Source organism: Mustela nigripes, chromosome 9 (genome assembly GCF_022355385.1).
Source record: "Mustela nigripes isolate SB6536 chromosome 9, MUSNIG.SB6536, whole genome shotgun sequence".
Lineage (NCBI taxonomy): Eukaryota > Metazoa > Chordata > Mammalia > Carnivora > Mustelidae > Mustela > Mustela nigripes.
This window is the reverse complement of record NC_081565.1, coordinates 26,368,013-26,385,354: the sequence shown is the minus strand read 5'-3', so window position 1 is coordinate 26,385,354 and position 17,342 is coordinate 26,368,013. Positions and strand designations below refer to the sequence as shown.

Sequence of the window (17,342 nt, the reverse complement as noted above, 5' to 3'; positions counted from 1 at the left end):
ATCTTACATCCGGTTGCCCTTTATAACTCTTAATACTTGCCTCTCAATGCCACAAAAATTTTGGCAATTTTTTTTTATAGGAATAGTGATCTAGGGGAGATGAAGAGATAGGCTATAAAGTAAGACTGAGTTGTTGAATTATAAGCTTAGTGAAATAAATTCATTGTTGTGTTAGGATTCAAAGGAAAAGGGAGGATGATACCACCCTAATGGTAATTTAAACCATAAGGCTTTATTGGGATAGTTTAAAAACCAAATATTAAAAGGATTCACAACTTGGCTACCAGTGCCATTTTCTTCTTTAGTTGGAGACAGTAGAACATCTCTGTTCTTCTTTTGGGTTTCCAAACTTGATAGCATGTTGTTTTCATTAAAATTTTATCAGTTACTCTAAATAACTGACAAGTTATTGGTCTTTAAATTGTATTCCTTTGTACCCTTTTCTTAAACTTTCCCTCTTGACTTGAAAGCAAATCTATAGCATTTTCTTTCCTTTTTTTTTTTTTTTTAATATAAAGATTTTATTTGAGAGAGAGAGAGAGTGCACCAGCAGGGGGAGGGACAAAGGACGAGGGAGAAGCACACACCTCACTGAGCAGGGAGCCAGGATATGGAGCTCATTCCAGGACCCTGAGATCATAACCTGAGCCAAAGGCAAATGCTTAACCAACTGAGCCACTCAGGTGCACCTGTAGTCTTTTCTTAGAATAAGATATTTTATCTTAAATTTTGACCTCAGATTGGGTTCTTTCCCTTTAATAGTTTCTTGAGATATATTCCTTATTCTTTTTGTTATTTTTTATTTTAATACTGCATTCACTTAGTGTCCCCTAGTGATCCTGTGTAGACCATTATTTTTTAAAAAATATTTTATTTATTTATTTGTCAGAGAGAGAGAGACAGTGTACAAGCAGGCAGAAGCAGAGAGAGAAGCAGTCTCCCCACCGAGGAGCCTGATGTGGGACTCGATCCCAGGACCCCGGGATCATGACCTGAGCTGAAGGCAGTGGCTTAACCAACTGAGCCACCCAGGCGTCCCTGTGTAGACCATTATTAGCTACCATTATTAGCTACCATCTCAGTGATTTTGCTCAAACTTTTTGTAAAGCTCTTATACAAATGGAATATTTCAAATGATGGTTTGCTAATTATTCTTTGGAACTTGTAAAAATTTTACTTATAGGAATTTTTACTTGTTTACTTATAGTATTTTTAGGAAGACACTATACTTTACTTAATTTACTTATAGTATTTTTAGGAAATTGTGGTTAGGTTCTTAGAATAACACATGAAAACCTATTGTTCACCAAGATAGGGCAAAACTGTTCTCCTTTTCCAAAGGAAAAATATGACACATCCAGAAACCAATAAAATGAGCCATAGTTTATCCTTAGTGCCGATCTTACGGGGTACCTAAGTAGATTGGAATATGAAATAGATAGTAATAAATAGCTATTAATATTCTGAAGAAGAATCTTGGGTACATTAAGAAAACTTAGAAATAGATCTGTTTCTTCGTTTAAAGGTATCACTAACAATATTTCTGCACGACTGGCTTAGTTTTAGATCACAGATGATAAAGAGTGACAGAGAACTGACTAAGACAGACTGGTATGTGAAATTAATACATCACAGTGGCAGGGCACATCACTGCAACAGTTATGTCTTTTGTTCTTCTTTATTCTTTTTGAAATCTTAGCATTTACATTTGTGATTCCTTATGTTATCCAATTTTGGAAACTGTAAATTAGCATTTATGGCAGTATGTATTACTTGAGTAACATGATAAATGGACTACTAAAATTGTGCTCAACTGCACATACCTTTAACTTGATTCATAAACTTTAGTTTTATTTGTTAAATATCATCAAGAAACCTAGTCCTCATTTATAGAGGATGTTTTCTGCAGATGGACTATTTTGATAATTTAAATTGTTTATGGTTAAAAAAATAGTTGATAAATTTCTGACAGCCCTGATTGAGAAAAATGTTTAATTTGACCTGAACTATTTATGATTGCTTTATTTTCTGTTTTGTTTTTTAAGGGATGAGTTTATCTATAGCTGAATGCAATTAAACTGTTTTGAACAAATTATGGAAAGATGTTAAGTACAATATATTAAGATAGTTAAATTTGTTACATATATGACTAGTGAATATGTTACTTTAATAGCTCTCTAAAATATTTTTGTTCAGTTTTTTCTATTAAAATTGTAAGTTCATTTTAAAAATATATATTTAAGGTTCTAATGGAAATAGGAAATTTTATTTTAAAGATTTATTATTGTTTTTTAGAGTCAGCTCAGTCAATGTAATAATGCCTTGGAGAACTCAGAAGAACTATTAGAATTTGCAACACGGTCATTAGATATAAAGGAACCTGAAGAATTTTCAAAGGTATTAAAACATCAGCCAAAAAATCTAAACTAACCACTTAAATAGGAGAGCCTTGTTTTAAAAAACGATGTTTTCCCTTTCAATTTTGGATTAAGTCATCTCTAATACTAAAGTCTTTTATTTCTTAAGTAAAATGCTTACCTATTCGTTTATTCCAAAGTAGACACCTGGATGTGTCTTCAGGGTAATACACAAATTATTTAATTTCTCTTTAATGCTCTGTTTGGATGGATCAAGTTATTTTCCTTTACAATTATATCCTTATTAGCCATTTATTTTAAGGGTACTTGTGTGTTTTATTTGAGTCATACCTTTGTTATAAATATTTCATGACTAAGGAAAGAAGATTAATACTGCTATTAACATTCTTAAAAATCTAGTTTTGTATTTCTTTCTTTCTCTGAGCTGATTGGGAAAACATCACTTGATGCGTATGAGCACTGTAACCTAGTGATATTGGTTATTAAATGTATTAAACGTCCCACTGTTTGGTGTAATTTTTTTTAATGTTTTATCAAAATATGAAAATGTAGGTTCTTATTTGGAGGGTATGTTTGGTATGAAGTATAAACAGTAGAATAATAAGACTGCTAATGTTTTAAGCTAGAACCTAGTGTTTAAGAGATTCTGAATTCTAGATTCTAATTTTTATTTTAACTAGGGTCATTTTTAAATGATTACCACATTATCAAATCAAATCTCTTTTTGATGTAGAATATATTTAAAAATGGTGTGAGAAAAGTGGCAACTTGAGCTTTATAATTAGGAAAATACATACTGTAGTAATCTTAGCAACTAAGTATTTGAGTTTGATACTACTTTCTTGGTCTTTGTGGACTATGTAGTAAACTTTTTTAGTGTTAGAAAGATGGCTTCATAATCCATTTGTGTCTACCTAGTACTTTAATTTCATTATTTTTCTATGAACTTGAAGGTAGAAGAATCTTCCTTGAGAAGATAACATTTGGTGGCTTACATCCCTCCATTCTGAAAATGAATTTTAAAAATGATTTCCTTTTAATGAAATGAATCAAAACAAAAGTTCTTTTGCTATAAATCTGCAAACTAATTAATCCTTGAATTTAGAGGTCGATTGTAAGTAGGTTCATCTTTGTATTTGGTAGTACTTGCTATATAAAGGAATTTTGAAGAAAATGTATCATACTTTAAATACTTTAGAATATAGATACGTCACCTATTCAGAGGACATTATGGGATAACCTCAGATATCTGGAACATAGCCAAAAAAATAGAGAAAGCAAAAAATATCTGTATCTAAATGAGTGTCATAAAATTCATGGGCAGTTCCTCAGAATCTAGTGACAATTATATGGAGAGTGCTACTAAAGCTTTAGTTTTATCTTCAGTTTCCTTGTTGTTCAGAGTCCCCTTCAAGTAGAGTGGGCCAGCTGCTAATGACAGGCATAATCATAGCAGCAAGAATTAACATCTGAGAGCCTGAGAGCCTGAAAGTGAGGAAGAAGAAGATAGGAAAACCATAAAACTTGGACAGACGTATTTGAAAACAGCTTGAACCCAGTTGCATTTAAGTAGGGATTGAAGCTCGGAAAAACTGTGATCAAGTTTGTTTCTCCCAAGTTTCCCTTTCTACTCTTTTCAGAAACCTCTCCCCTTCCTCTCAAAGTCTACTGTTTTCTCTTTCCTTTGTCCTTTCCAACTTTGTTAAAACTTTTTCCCAGCTGGTTGTAAATTTGAAAGGGTCTGATAAATTCCATTGTGGTTTAAACATTTTCTTGATGTTCTGTGTTGCTTATTTTATATTTTTGGTTTTCTAGCCTTTTGAAGTACTTCTTAATAGCTTAAACCATTTGGAAATGTGGTGAAATAAATTATTTGTCCGTGTTTCCACCTAGAAATTGGAGTTTATTGTTTAAGAGAAATGCTTAACTGGGAGTTGTTTGCAATTATTTTCTTAGTATATCTAAATTGTATCCAAAGAATGGTTTGATTCCAAGTCAAAAACCAGGTTCCCCTTTGCCAGGTGCATAGACCTGCCTCAAAGACCTAATAGCTGACAGAATAGGAAAGATGACTTTGAAGATTAATTATTGGAATTTGAAGAATAATCATCTAGTATATTGTTAGATTTTTGGAAAAAAAATTATTTTAAGGTGTAGTGTTTATGAATATCCCATATTAAAGTGATTAAATCAGATTATTATTAATAGTTCATGGGCACAAGAAAGTCATAGGCTAAAATCCAGTCCACAAGTCTTTTTAGACCTCATTATCTTCAAAAACAGTACTCTAAATACTGATATATGAATGATCACATTGCAGTACCTCAGTCTGAGAATTGAATATGAAGCTATGCTTTATTAGCATTAGCATTAGCATTAGCATTAGCATTAGACAATCTGAAAATGTATGAGTAAAAATGGGAAAGGATTTTGGAACGTGCTTTCACTGATTTTTTTAAAATTTTGGTATTACAAATTGGTTTTATTATCACTATTTTTTTTAATCATTAGAAGTTTGGTTGATAGTAAATATATGAAGAAGGATCACCAGCAAATGCAATTTGGAACATTTGCTATATTTCTGGATGGACAGTGGCCAGACCTGGCTTCTCTGCTAATAGCTGTCCTATAGAGCATTGCTTGGATCCTTTGACAGAATTAATATTTCCATTCTCCCACCCCTGAATTTAGAACTTGAATTCTACTTATAAAAAGAGCTGAGTCTGTGGAGCAGTTTCCAAGTCACTAAGCATCCACTTCCTCACTATCCTGCCACACATAACCCAATTGTCAGATTAGAAGGGAGTGAATGGTTATCTGTACATGGAGCCTTTGGTGGAATAAAAAATACAGAGTAGGGTAAAAGGGGGAATGGTGTCTTCTACACTTGATCACAGATAAAAAGGGAGAATGGATTTTCGGTATTTTTTCCACTTCAGACTCCCAGTAACTCGTCATTGGCATATTGTCCTGTCAGTGTCAGCCCCTAACCACTGGGAGGAGCAGATGAGTGGGGTAGAAGCCGCTCACAATGTTTTCAAGAGAAGTACTGGCAGATGTGCTTTCTGTGGGTTGAAGTCAGGCATGCTGAGAGAGGAGAGGACCTTCACTGAAAGCATGCATGTTTCAGCTACGAAGGCAATTTAAAAACAAATGTAAATATTTGTTAAGAATAGCCCAGACTAATTTTTCACCTTTATTTCATTTGAGGGTGTTTATGTCATATAGAAATACAGTTTCCTATTATGAAAATGTGCTTAGTCATAGAACAGATGTATGCAGTGCTATATTCAAAGTTTATTTCAAGTTATTTACTGTAGCTTTATGAAAACTAAAATGATATTTTTGGAAAGTAGTTCTTTTTATAAACAGATAAATATATAGAATATATAAAATTTTTAACATATGGAATTAACTGCTTTGCAGTGTTTTTGTTTTGTTTTTTTAAAGTTGGTATTTTTTGCCAAAAGGAGAGTAGCATTTTAAAAAATTTTTTTATTTGTTTTAAGATCTTATTTATTCATTTGACAGATAGAGATCACAAGTAGGCAGAGAGGCAGGCGGAGAGAGAGGAGGAAGCAGGCGGAGAGAGCCCCGTTATGGGGCTCAATCCCAGGACTCTAGAATCATAAACTGAGCCGAAGGCAGAGGCTTTAACCCACTGAGCCACCCAGGTGCCCCGGAGAGTAGCATTTTGAAACTGTCTTTTTTACTTTCTCTGACTGAGTCCCTTTCATTTCCCAAGTCATTCCTTAATATGGTATCTTGGGGATGAGGTAGGAGTCTCAATTATGTATTGTAAAAAATAATGGGAAAGTATCATATGTTTGCCCCATAGTCATTTTCAGTTTGTCTCAAGGAAACATTTATAAAAATTTCTGTCCCAAATCTAGAAGGAAAATCTGAAGTATAAAACAATGTGAACATACAGACAAGACTTGGAAAGTTTCTCAGTGCTATGTGGCATACAGAGTGTTAGTAGGAACGCTATTGGGCTTAACTGCAAGTCAAAATAAAGATGAATCCTGTCAAGCAAATGCCAATTTTGAAATCTAGTTTTTGCTTGATTTATCATTTTGACAATGTGAGTATATTTTTCTCTGTTGTTATTCAGAAACCTTTATAGTTGGCCCTTAAACAACATGGGGATTATGAGCACTGACCCCCACGTAGTTTAAAATCCATGTATGACTTTTGACAAACCCAAAACATAACTACTCATAGCCTACTGTTGATGAGAAGATTTGCTTATAACATAGTTGGTTAACACATATTTTGTGTTATATGTATTATATGCTGCATTCTTACAGTAGAGCTAGAGATAAGAAAATCTTAAGGAAAAGAAAATATATTTACAGCACTGTAATGTAAAAGTGGACCCAAGCAGTTCAAACCTGTGTTCAAAGGTTAACTGTATTATTTTTGTTGCTTTTTATTAGTGCTCTGACTTGAACTAACTTCCCCTTGTGGCCTTTTCATTTCAGCCTATATTTCAGAGAATTGGGTTGTTAAAATGCTTAGTTTATTTTGGATAAATTTTAAAAGTTGCTGTGTGCAAATAAGACAGGATGGACTTTTAGAGTTTGAAGACACTTTAGTGCTCATCACTTTGTAGATGAGAGAACTAAATCCTAAAAGAGTTAAGTGACTTGCTGATTAGTGTGATATGAAACTGAAATCTCTTAAGCCTTGGTCTTATTCTATTTTTTGCTGAGGAGTTTTAGAATTTTTGCTGATTGGGAAGAAATTTGGAAATCTCAAATTTTGTTCTTTTTTGGGTAAATGATTCATTGAGTACAATAAGCAAGATATAAAACGTCTTTATTATTATTCCTGTTTTAACTATTTAGAAAATACTCTTCATTTAGCTGCTCCACATTAGAGTTATCTTAGGGTACTTTGCATCTAACATTTTTCTATAAAAGGAGGAAAATGATGTATCAAGAAGAAATATAGAAACAATAAATCTTAACTTTTAGAGTGCTTGCTAAATTCATGAAAGAAAATAGTTTCTGTATCTACTTATAGAATATTAAAAGCAAGAGAAATTGGGAAAAGATCTGGTTTAACCTCTTTATACTTTATTGGTTATTATGAAGACCCATTTGTGATTACTCCTACTTGTACTCTTATTACAGGTCTTTTTAAGGAAGTTTGGTCTGAAGTGACAGATTCCTAAAACTGATAAAGGATAAGAATTGTAAGATTTATTTTGATAACATTTATTGAGAGATGGAGGAAGGGAATGAGAGAGAAAGAAGCTATCTCTGAGAGGACTAAAGAAAAATGAAGTGCTAGCAAATAAGATTTCAGTAGAAGACTGAAATAGAAATAGTGATTAAAATTGAAATAGAAAATAGTGCTACTGAGCAAGGTTATATAGCTAAACTTCTTGAAGGCTTTTAAATAATACGCAGTAGCATTACCCCAAAATCTAAAGATTCAACTGAGGCCTGTTCATAACTCACTAAGTGGAATTATATAGGTGCAATTAAATACATTAGAGCAGTGGTAAGTTCTGGAATCATTTGGTACTTGGTAAGCAGAGATGTTTAATTGACAAAAGGCATTGCTCTTGAAATGGAAACTTAGAGGAATCAAGCAATACAGTAATGTGTATCTTTTGGATAGATTTCTACTTTGGGAGAAGAAATTCCAGAAAAAAATATAACTCTTTTTCAGTTTAGGACATTTCTTAAAATTGGGCCCATTTAGAGAAGTATCTTCAAAATTTGAGACTTTCTACCCTTTTATCATTGCACAGAATAACTTTTTCAACCCCTTCTGCATTTACACAGTGTATATACTGTTAAATTCGAACCTAAATGAAAGAGGAACCGCTGAGTCTTCAGTTTGATCACCTGGGTATGTTTATATATAAATGCACAAGACAACAGTTTTTCCAACATTATTTGGCTTTTCATCTGTTCCTTTTCTGGTTTGTCACAAGCAGCCTAGTACATTAAATGATAACAAGAAAGCTTTACATGTATGTGCGTATCTGCACACTTGTACACAGACACATTAAAAAATGGCACCTTCTAAGTTAAGTAATACTAGGCACAAAACTGAATCATTGTAGTCAGTTTAAAAGACAGTATTGGGGGTGCTTGGCTGGTGGAGCATGTGACTCTTAGTCCCAGGGTCATGAGTTTGAGCCCACTTTGGGTGTAGAGATTACTTTTTAAAAATTTTTGTAAGGAAATTAAATATACCGCATAATGTTTTTGAAAGATAAAAGAAAATCTCTGTTAAAAAAAAAGACAGTTATGGTCTCATATTGTTGGGTTCTTTTAGAGTGATTGGTAAGTAACAGTCTTCTAACCAAATTCTAAACCAGATGCGAAATAAGAGAAAGCAGTAAAGCTGACACGAGGCCAAATACCAATCAAATGATATCAGAGAATTTAGCTTATATCCATGGGCAAGCATTCTAATATGAATCCTAGAGTTAGTCAGACTTGCCCGCTCAGGTATGGTCAATACAAGGGTACAGCTCTGTGTATGTGTGTGAGAACCCGTTTCTGTGAAACTTCCTACGTAGAGGGAAAGAACAGAGTATATATGTTTTCTGTCAACAAGCTGCCAGAAAGAGGGAAAATAGCTGATTAAGCCCTTTCACCTCACCGGGAGAAATGAAGGAATAGAGAGAGGCTAAAGGAGTAATGCAGTGGCATTTCTCCATATGTAAAGAAACACCAAGAGCAGAGGACATTTATATTAAAATCTTTGGTGGTATTTCTAGCTGTAATGACAATAATTTTAAAAAATGACTATAATTGACTTTCCTAACATTTCTTACTCCTAGTACCAAAGTAGTGTTATGACTTAAGCCACGTATTAATGGCATCAAATCAGGTTTGCTATAGAATGTGGAGCTTTGAAAGGATCTGTAGAAACAGTAAGGACTAAAATTTCTTAATAAAGGAAAGAGAATGATTAGTGTACACGTCTCACAATTGATTATGGAAATGTTGGAAATGTGTCATATGTTGATCTCCTAAATGTCAGTTCTAGTTTTTTGTGTAGAAAGGTACTCAGGATATTTTAGGGTGGGTGTAAAAATGACCAATTCCAAATAAGAACAATATTAGAATCGAAGAAGAGAGGCAACAGAAACATTGCTATATTAAACTAATGTTCACTTAAATTTAATAATTATTAATATTACCATGTGCCAAGCTTTCCGCTAGGCCTAGGATAGAGTATAGAGCAAAACAGCCATGGTTTACATTGGATGTGTTGTTAATCATGGTAGTTAGTTTGGGGGAAAATAAAACTTTTGTTGAATATATTATATATAAATGTGAAGGGGACAACGGGGTTTTGTGTGTATTTTTCATTGCTTCTCTGTATATTGTACAGCACCAAGTGATAGCTGTGCCCTTTCCTAAATTCGTGTTAGCATTCTGAAAAAGAAAAAAAAAGATATCATGCCGAATAGGTTTAAGTTAACTGCTTCTGTGAAGTCATCTCAGGGAAAGACCTTATTGCCAGAAGTATTTCTCTGGTTTCTCCTTGTCTGAATTTTTGTCATTATAACTTTACTTTTTGGGGTAAAGGATTGAAGAACTGCAGCCCAGTTTTATATGTTAGCAGGCAAGCTCTCAAAATGCAAAGCCTTTGCCCAGGGAAGGCCTACAGAGAAAACTTGGAACAACTATGATGAAATGGTGAAAGAGATAATTGAAGAAAAATTGGAGAGCAGATTTGAAATGTATAAGAAAAGCATTAGATTGCATAGAAATGTGTGCCCCTTGAAGGAAATTGATTGTTCTAGTTGAGGAGTGTCAGATTGAATTGGAAGTGGAGGTGTATTTTGATAATCCTAAGGTAAGGAAAAACATGTATAGTCATCTGGAATTAGTTTGAAGTGTCAGTTTTCCTCCTTTTGAGGTGATTTATATGGGGTCTGGATTTTGTTTTTGTTTTTACACTATAGATCTAACATCACATTATGTAAGCTGATGTGAACTGTATAAATTTCCTGTAATTCATGTTTTGGTGACTGTGAACTAATCTATTCCAGGGTTTATATCCTAACTTTTCTTGCATGTCACTGCCATTGAAACTTGCATGAAAAGCACTAACTACCTTCTTTCTCTTCTCCCTGATTTGCTCGAAGGCTGCCAGACAGATCAAGGATAGGTATGGTATAAAACCTACATTTTTATATAAATATCAATAGTGAAGTCAGAAATGAAATTCAAGAACAGTTTCTTACTAGACTTTTGTTGGTTGAAATAAAAATACCTAATGGCCATGTTAAAAAAAAAAAATCTCTTGCATATCTTCTGGAGTAAACAATGTATCAGCAAGATTTTATTTTAAAAAACATAGTTGTGGACAATTACATACTTCCAAAAGAATTTCATTTCTGGTATAATATAGTTAGTTTTAGTACAGTTCCTAATTAGCTATGAATGGATGGAGGCCCATCTTGGATAATTAAAAAATATATATTCCTGGAATGTGTTTTTTTGTTGTTCATAATTTATAAGTATGTCTTATTCTCTGAGGAGTCAGCATTTTTAATAGTAAGAGTTGAAGCTCTCCTATTTCACGGCTCTCCTGTTTAACACCTTTGTATTCTCATTCCATCCTATTCCTGGTGCCATCTCTTTCTGTTTCTCATGCCACTACTATCTAATATGTGGGAAGAGAAAATTAAAATGGTGGAAGACTATCTTAAAAGGTCTTTCTCATTGGTAGGGCCAGGATTAAGAAAGATAGTTTAGTACTTACGGTAATGAAGACACAAAGGGCTAAAAGAACTGCTGGCAGTTCTGGATTGAGTTACCACAGGTTTTGAGATTATCATTTGAGATTATCATTTACGGTTTATTTGAGGATTATGATTCTCTGAAAGCCAGCTCTTAAAAACACCACTCTGAATCCTAGATTAAATTATTTATTCTTCATCAGATAATTCAAAAAATTATTCATCATAGATTCTGTGAAAACCAATGTGTCTATTGTTAATTTTGGCCTAAGTCTTCAATTCTGTTTTTCTGATGGTCTTATTTGACTAGAGGCAAGATTCACATGGCACTCATAGCACTCTTAGCACAAAAACTGGTTTTTATATAGTTTTAATATATTTTTTGTATCAGGGAATGGTTAAAGACAGGATCAGCTTATCAATCCTGAATGTAGAAAGGTGATTATGAGAGTTTGAAGGTGAAAAGTATTGGCTGTGTATGGGGAGTGGATGCTAGGTAGGTCAGTTTATTGGATAAGATATAATTGGGTTGTATCTGCTGAAATTGCTACATGTAGTCCATCTTTCACTGTGGCTGGATTATTCTTCTTTTTAGCCACTTACTCCACTAGGTCTAGCTATGGTCTCTGATTTTCTGGATTAGAAGTCATTTCCTAATCAGGCTTTGGCCTATCCAAGGACTTTGCGAGGTGCGCCTGCGTGGCTTAGTGAGTTAAAGCCTCTGCCTTTGGCTCAGGTCATGATCTCAGGGTCTTGGGATCGAGCCCTACATCAGGCTCTTTGCTCTGCTGGGAGCCTGCTTCCTCCTCTCTCTCTCTCTCTCTCTCTCTCTCTCTCTGCCTGCCTCTCTGCCTACTTGTGATCTCTGTCAAAGAAATAAATAAAATTAAAAAAAAAAAAAAAGAACTTTGTGAAAACCCTCACAAGATCTTCTCTTATACTCTCCAAGGACTCTATACGGTTCTGTACTTCCAAGAATCCTGTCTTTTACCCATGACATCTTTCTGTATCCAAATTTGTCAGAATTTAATTATGAATTTTCATGGTTGAACACAAGGCTTCAGTGAAATTTGACTTCTTTGCCTCTTCTAAGCCCATTTCTAGGCTTGATTTCATCAGCTTCCAGGTGATCTCAGGAGTAAAGGTTCCTTTTTCTCTGTCAGGGCAAACTCAAACTCCCCTGCAACTTATACATTATTCATTTCGGCTACCCATGAAATTTTCACTTACTGCTTGAGAACACTTCTAGGTCTTGGCTAATTTTTTTAAGCTTGATTTTTAACTTCATAATGTCCAAGTTTCTCTGATATAAATATTAGGTGCTCTCCCAGGAAGCAGGCTTATAGAATTCCATCATTGTCATTTATGATACAAAAATAATTTAAATATATAGTCTTAGTAAAATAATTTTTCCTAAGGGAAGAAAGGATTATTACCTTATATTAGGGCAGAAGAGGAATTTTAAGGAAAATCTATGTAACATACCTGAGCAGGGAATCAAATACATAAAAATGAAAGCATCTATGAGAATCGACTATTTATCATTTGTTGTGGTAGAAGTTAATGCAGTAGAAACAGTGGGAGTAACAGGAAAAACTAAGCAATGAAAAGATAATAGCAGATCCCTGTAACTTTACAAATCACTGGTATATACTTATGGATGCTTTTTAGTAATGTTGGAAGATGGTTAGTTAAGATTTGTTGTGAACTTACAGTTCTTGAAAAAAGGGGTCATGAAAGGGTGAGTCAAGTTAATTAGATACTTTGAGGAAACTGAAAGTGTTCATCCATATGTTTTGCAGTTTTTTCTTTGTAAAAAAGAAACTAAGGGGAAAGGATTTTTGTATTCAGTTGTACTATAGGAAATAAACCAAGAAAGTCAAGGTGAATCAAAACATTCCTAACCATATGGATCCTGTAATGGTAGGGAATTATCTATGGATTTTAGGTTGATTTAGGCTTTCAGACACAATTATCTAAATGTACTCAGTTTAAAAATAAAAAATTCAGGGGTGCCTGGGTGGCTCAGTGTGTTAATAAGCCTTTGTCTTCACTTCAGGTCATGTCATGATCTCAGGGTCCTGGGCTCGAGTCCCGCATCATGCTCTCTGCTTGGCGGGGAGCCTGCTTCCTCCTCCTCTGCCTGCCTCTCTGCCTGCTTGTGATCTGTCTGTCTCTATCAAATAAATAAATAAAATCTTAAAAATAAAAATAAATAATCCAGTCTTTTAAAAGATTATAGCATTGTTGTACATCTAAGTTGATTTTTGGACACTGACTAGAAAATAAAGGTCATTTTTGTTTTTACGGTTCTGATATACTGTTGTTGTTTTTTTTTTTTAAGATTTTATTTGAGAGAGAGAGAGAGCGTGCATGCAAGATCACAAGCGGGGGAGGGGCAGAGGGAGAAGCAAACTCCCCCCTGAGCAGGGAGCCAGATGTAGGACTTGATCCCAGGGATCGTGATCTGAGCTGAAGGCAGCTGTTTAACCAACTGAGCCACCCAGGTGTCCCTTGATAGATCTTTACTTTTTTTTTTTTTTTAAATTTTTAATGTTTTTATTTTTTTGATAAATGAACTTTTTTTGATAAATGAACTTTTGGAGGACATTATTTTTCTTTGAGGCCACAATTAAAATTTGTGATAAAGTTTCAGATTTAAATTCTATGAAAAAATTTCAGATATTTTTCTCAACAGTTCTCAGCAAACATTTAAATAGGTTTAGAAGCATCCAAGTAGGTTTAAACCCATTCATTGATTTAGTGGTCATATACTAGTACCTCTCTGAACATAGCTCTTTCAGAAGTCCTAAATCAAAAGATTCTTGGGACTTTAAAGAGCAAAGTAGTTAAGACTTAGCCTTTGTTCCTAACTTCTTACTCATATAATCTGAAATTTAATTATTGAGAACCAACAGCTTAAAATAATATGCTTGGCTTTCAATGAGTTCACTTCCCCGTAAGTTGTATTTCACTGTAGCACATTCTTCTTGATCAGTAGATAAGCTGTTTTTGACTCATTGTTATTAATAAAGTGATTACTTTCCGGGTTTTAAAGTGAAATAAAATAACTGAATATAACAACAGCTTGACATTTTTTATCCCAAAATAACTGAATACAGCAACAAGTTTGATATCTTGGATACCACGTATCCTTGGGTAGATTTGGCAGATCTGAATGACTAGGCCTGGTAGTTCCCTTGTTCCTCAGCTCTATTTACTACTTCTCCCAAATTGTGTGCTAGCGGGACGACATCCATGAATAGTACTTTTGTATCATTCTTTGACCAAAGATAATAAGGGAAGTTACTTTATGATATTTGTGGAAATTTACTGTAATATGAAAAATTCAAATTTGAGATAAATAAAACGACAAATTATTAGAATATGAGAATTTCTTTTAATCTCCAGTTTTCATTGACAGAACAGTTCCCCCATACTTTGGGTAAAATGAGGTCTGATATGGCTTCTTTATTTCTTTTTTTTTCCTTTTGTTGTTTGTTATACCACATTCATCTATTAAGTATTTGTTAAACTATTATTTCCATGTCATATGGTTTCCCAAGGTGGTTTTTCCTTGTATCCTTCTGATATATCAGGGTGACACCTAGTAGCATGGAATTTAAAATTGTGATTTCACTTCTCTCCTTTCTCATCCATACCCTATCTTTAGCAGCTTCCAGGCTGTACAATATTTGGTCAGGTTAATTTTACTCTTAATTGAGGACACACAGAGTAGCTGTGACTACTAAGGAAAATGTACATTCAGTTCATTATTTGGCATATGAAAAGGAGTGAGGTTGGCATCAGGAAGTCAGATTGAGTGTACAGAGCTTCAGATACCTGTTGGGTCTGTTAACAATGATTTATATGGGATATTTTTTTCCTGTGATATTTTTGTTTGTAATTCTATAAAACTACCTGGAGGAAAGTTGCTTAAAGTTATACTCATTGTCTAAATTTAAAGACATCTCGCAGTTTTCTTAGATAATTTTCAAAAGACTCTGAGAACAAATTTCTTTTTCGCTTTGTTACCTTTGTTATAGTTTCTGAAATCACTAAAATGAAATAATTCCCATTTTTTTGTTTGTAAATTAAATATGGTATATTCCCCATTCTTTTTTTTTAAAAGTATGTTTGTGTTTACCGTAGAGTAACAATGGCTTCAGCCTTCCGCCTTTCTTTGAAACCAAAGGTCAGTGACAACATGACTCATTTAATGGTGGATTTTTCTCAGGAAAGACAGATGCTGCGAACATTGAAGTTTTTGCCAGGTAAGTATGTACACATAGTACATGTAAAGTGTTTTTTTTGAAATGAATTTTGAAATGTAAATATTAAGAAGTATAGTTGGGTTTTTTTTCTTTATTCAGCTAAGGAATAATTAAATTTGCTAATTTTTATTTTTAGAGAATTATTTTCCTGGTAGTAAAAGTTCCATTTTGAGAATCCCATTCAAGGGATGTCTTTTATTGTTAGTTGTAAGGCAGAGAGAAACAGTGTATCCTGATGGTTAACAGTGGGTTTTGGGGGCCGGACTTGGACTTGAATCTTGGCTGCCATTTCTTGCTGTGAACCTTGAACAAATTATTTAACTTTGTTTCATTTTTTTAATCTTTAAAATGTAATGTTATTCTTCAAGGGTTTGTATAAGAATTAAATGAATTGAAACCTCTAAATCATTTGAAAATAGTATCTGGCACATACTTAACACTTAGTGCATATTAGCTGCTATCATTAGTTATGGTTTTTGGCTCAGATAGACTTTCTAGTAATAATATGTTAGTATTGGTTTATTACCGTATTAGTATGAGGATATTCCAGTAGCCAAAACCGTTTGAAATTGAGTTTCAAATTATTTTCCACATGTGTGAGATAGCCAACTAAGTACGTTTTGTCCATATTCTCTTTTTAGCTAACATGAAGTAATGGTGTTAGGTTGGTCGCTAAAACAGTTTGGACACAGTGATTTGAGGGAATAGGTGCCCTTTTTACTTATTTACAGGTGCTTTTTAGTTACAGATTCTAGTTAGAACTGGCTTTAATTTTTGAAGTTAGCTGTTTTTGAATAGAGAATGTTGATCAAATAAAGCCATTCTCTGAATATTTGGTCAGGGACTTTAAAATACGATTGTAAAGATAGATTAGTAGTTATGAGACTGTAATGGAACTAATAAGCGTAGTGTAAGTGAATTATTATTAATTATTACAGGTCAGAATTTCTAGAGGAGTTTATAGAAGGAAAAGATGAGAGAAGGAACTATAGGTGTAGACCAGGGGAGGAAGGTGTACTTGTCAGTGGATATCTACCTGCAAATTGACCTTTCAGAATTACTATTATATTGTAATTCACATTATGTATAAATTCAGGAGAGTCAGGTGTAGTGGATTGTGAATGTACACGTATTATTATTTTGATTTTTTTAAATAAAAACTGCTAAAGAGCAATATTCTCACCATTATTTTCTTTCTCTTGGGTTTTCTGTGATGGCTTAAGAGATCAAGGTCATGTTAACTATATAGTCAAGTAGATTGCATGGATAGTTAGGATTTCCTTTTTTGGCAAAGTGTTAAGACAGCCTAAAGCAATGAGGTACAATAAAATCCTTCTGTGGGTGAGTTCCGTCTGAAGGGAAAAAATATAGTAGGTTGTTAAAATTTATGAAAGATGAATTCATCTCACTAATTTTTTATTCTCCCATAAGATGGAGTCAGATTAACTTAGAAAAACAAATACCTTCATCCTTTAATAATCCATTCCATAAACACCCCAAAAATTAACTCTATACTATATTATGTATAGTAACATAAGTTTTAGATTTACTTAGTCTGAAAAATGGAAGTGATGATGGATGATAATAACTACAGTCATCTTCTTCTTCTCAGAGCTATTTTTTATACATTGAAACTTAAGAATTTATATCCTTCTCTCTGCGCTTCTATAACTCACCTTCCAACTATCACCACTTTCTTGGATTTTTCTTCCCCATTTTTATTTTAGTTGCCACTTTTAGCCATTTGTACTCTCGTGGGGACCATTATTCACAAGAAAGAAGTATCTACTTGCCAGTACATTCTGAAAAGAATGGCAGCTGAATTAAGATGTAGATAGTGGGGTTAGTTGGTTCTGCTTACAAAAATTTTTTTTAAGATTTTATTTATTTATTTGACAGAGATCACAAGTAGGCAGAGAGGCAGGCTCCCTGCTGAGCAGAGAGCCCGATGCAGGGCTCGTTGATCCT

General features: G+C 33.7%; 1 protein-coding gene across 6 annotated transcripts in view; it reads left to right on the top strand.

Moving 5' to 3' along the window:
• The window catches only part of FSD1L (fibronectin type III and SPRY domain containing 1 like), a 69,713-nt gene that overhangs the window by 25,266 nt on the left and 27,105 nt on the right, over positions 1-17,342 (top strand). For 5 of the 6 annotated variants that reach the window (XM_059411148.1, XM_059411149.1, XM_059411147.1 and 2 more), the window contains 3 exons: positions 2,296-2,397; positions 10,504-10,526; positions 15,253-15,374. In XM_059411148.1, the coding sequence (XP_059267131.1) occupies positions 2,296-2,397; positions 10,504-10,526; positions 15,253-15,374 (247 nt within the window). The remainder of the gene's footprint in view (positions 1-2,295; positions 2,398-10,503; positions 10,527-15,252; positions 15,375-17,342) is intronic. The other variant, XM_059411150.1, reaches the window with a different exon arrangement.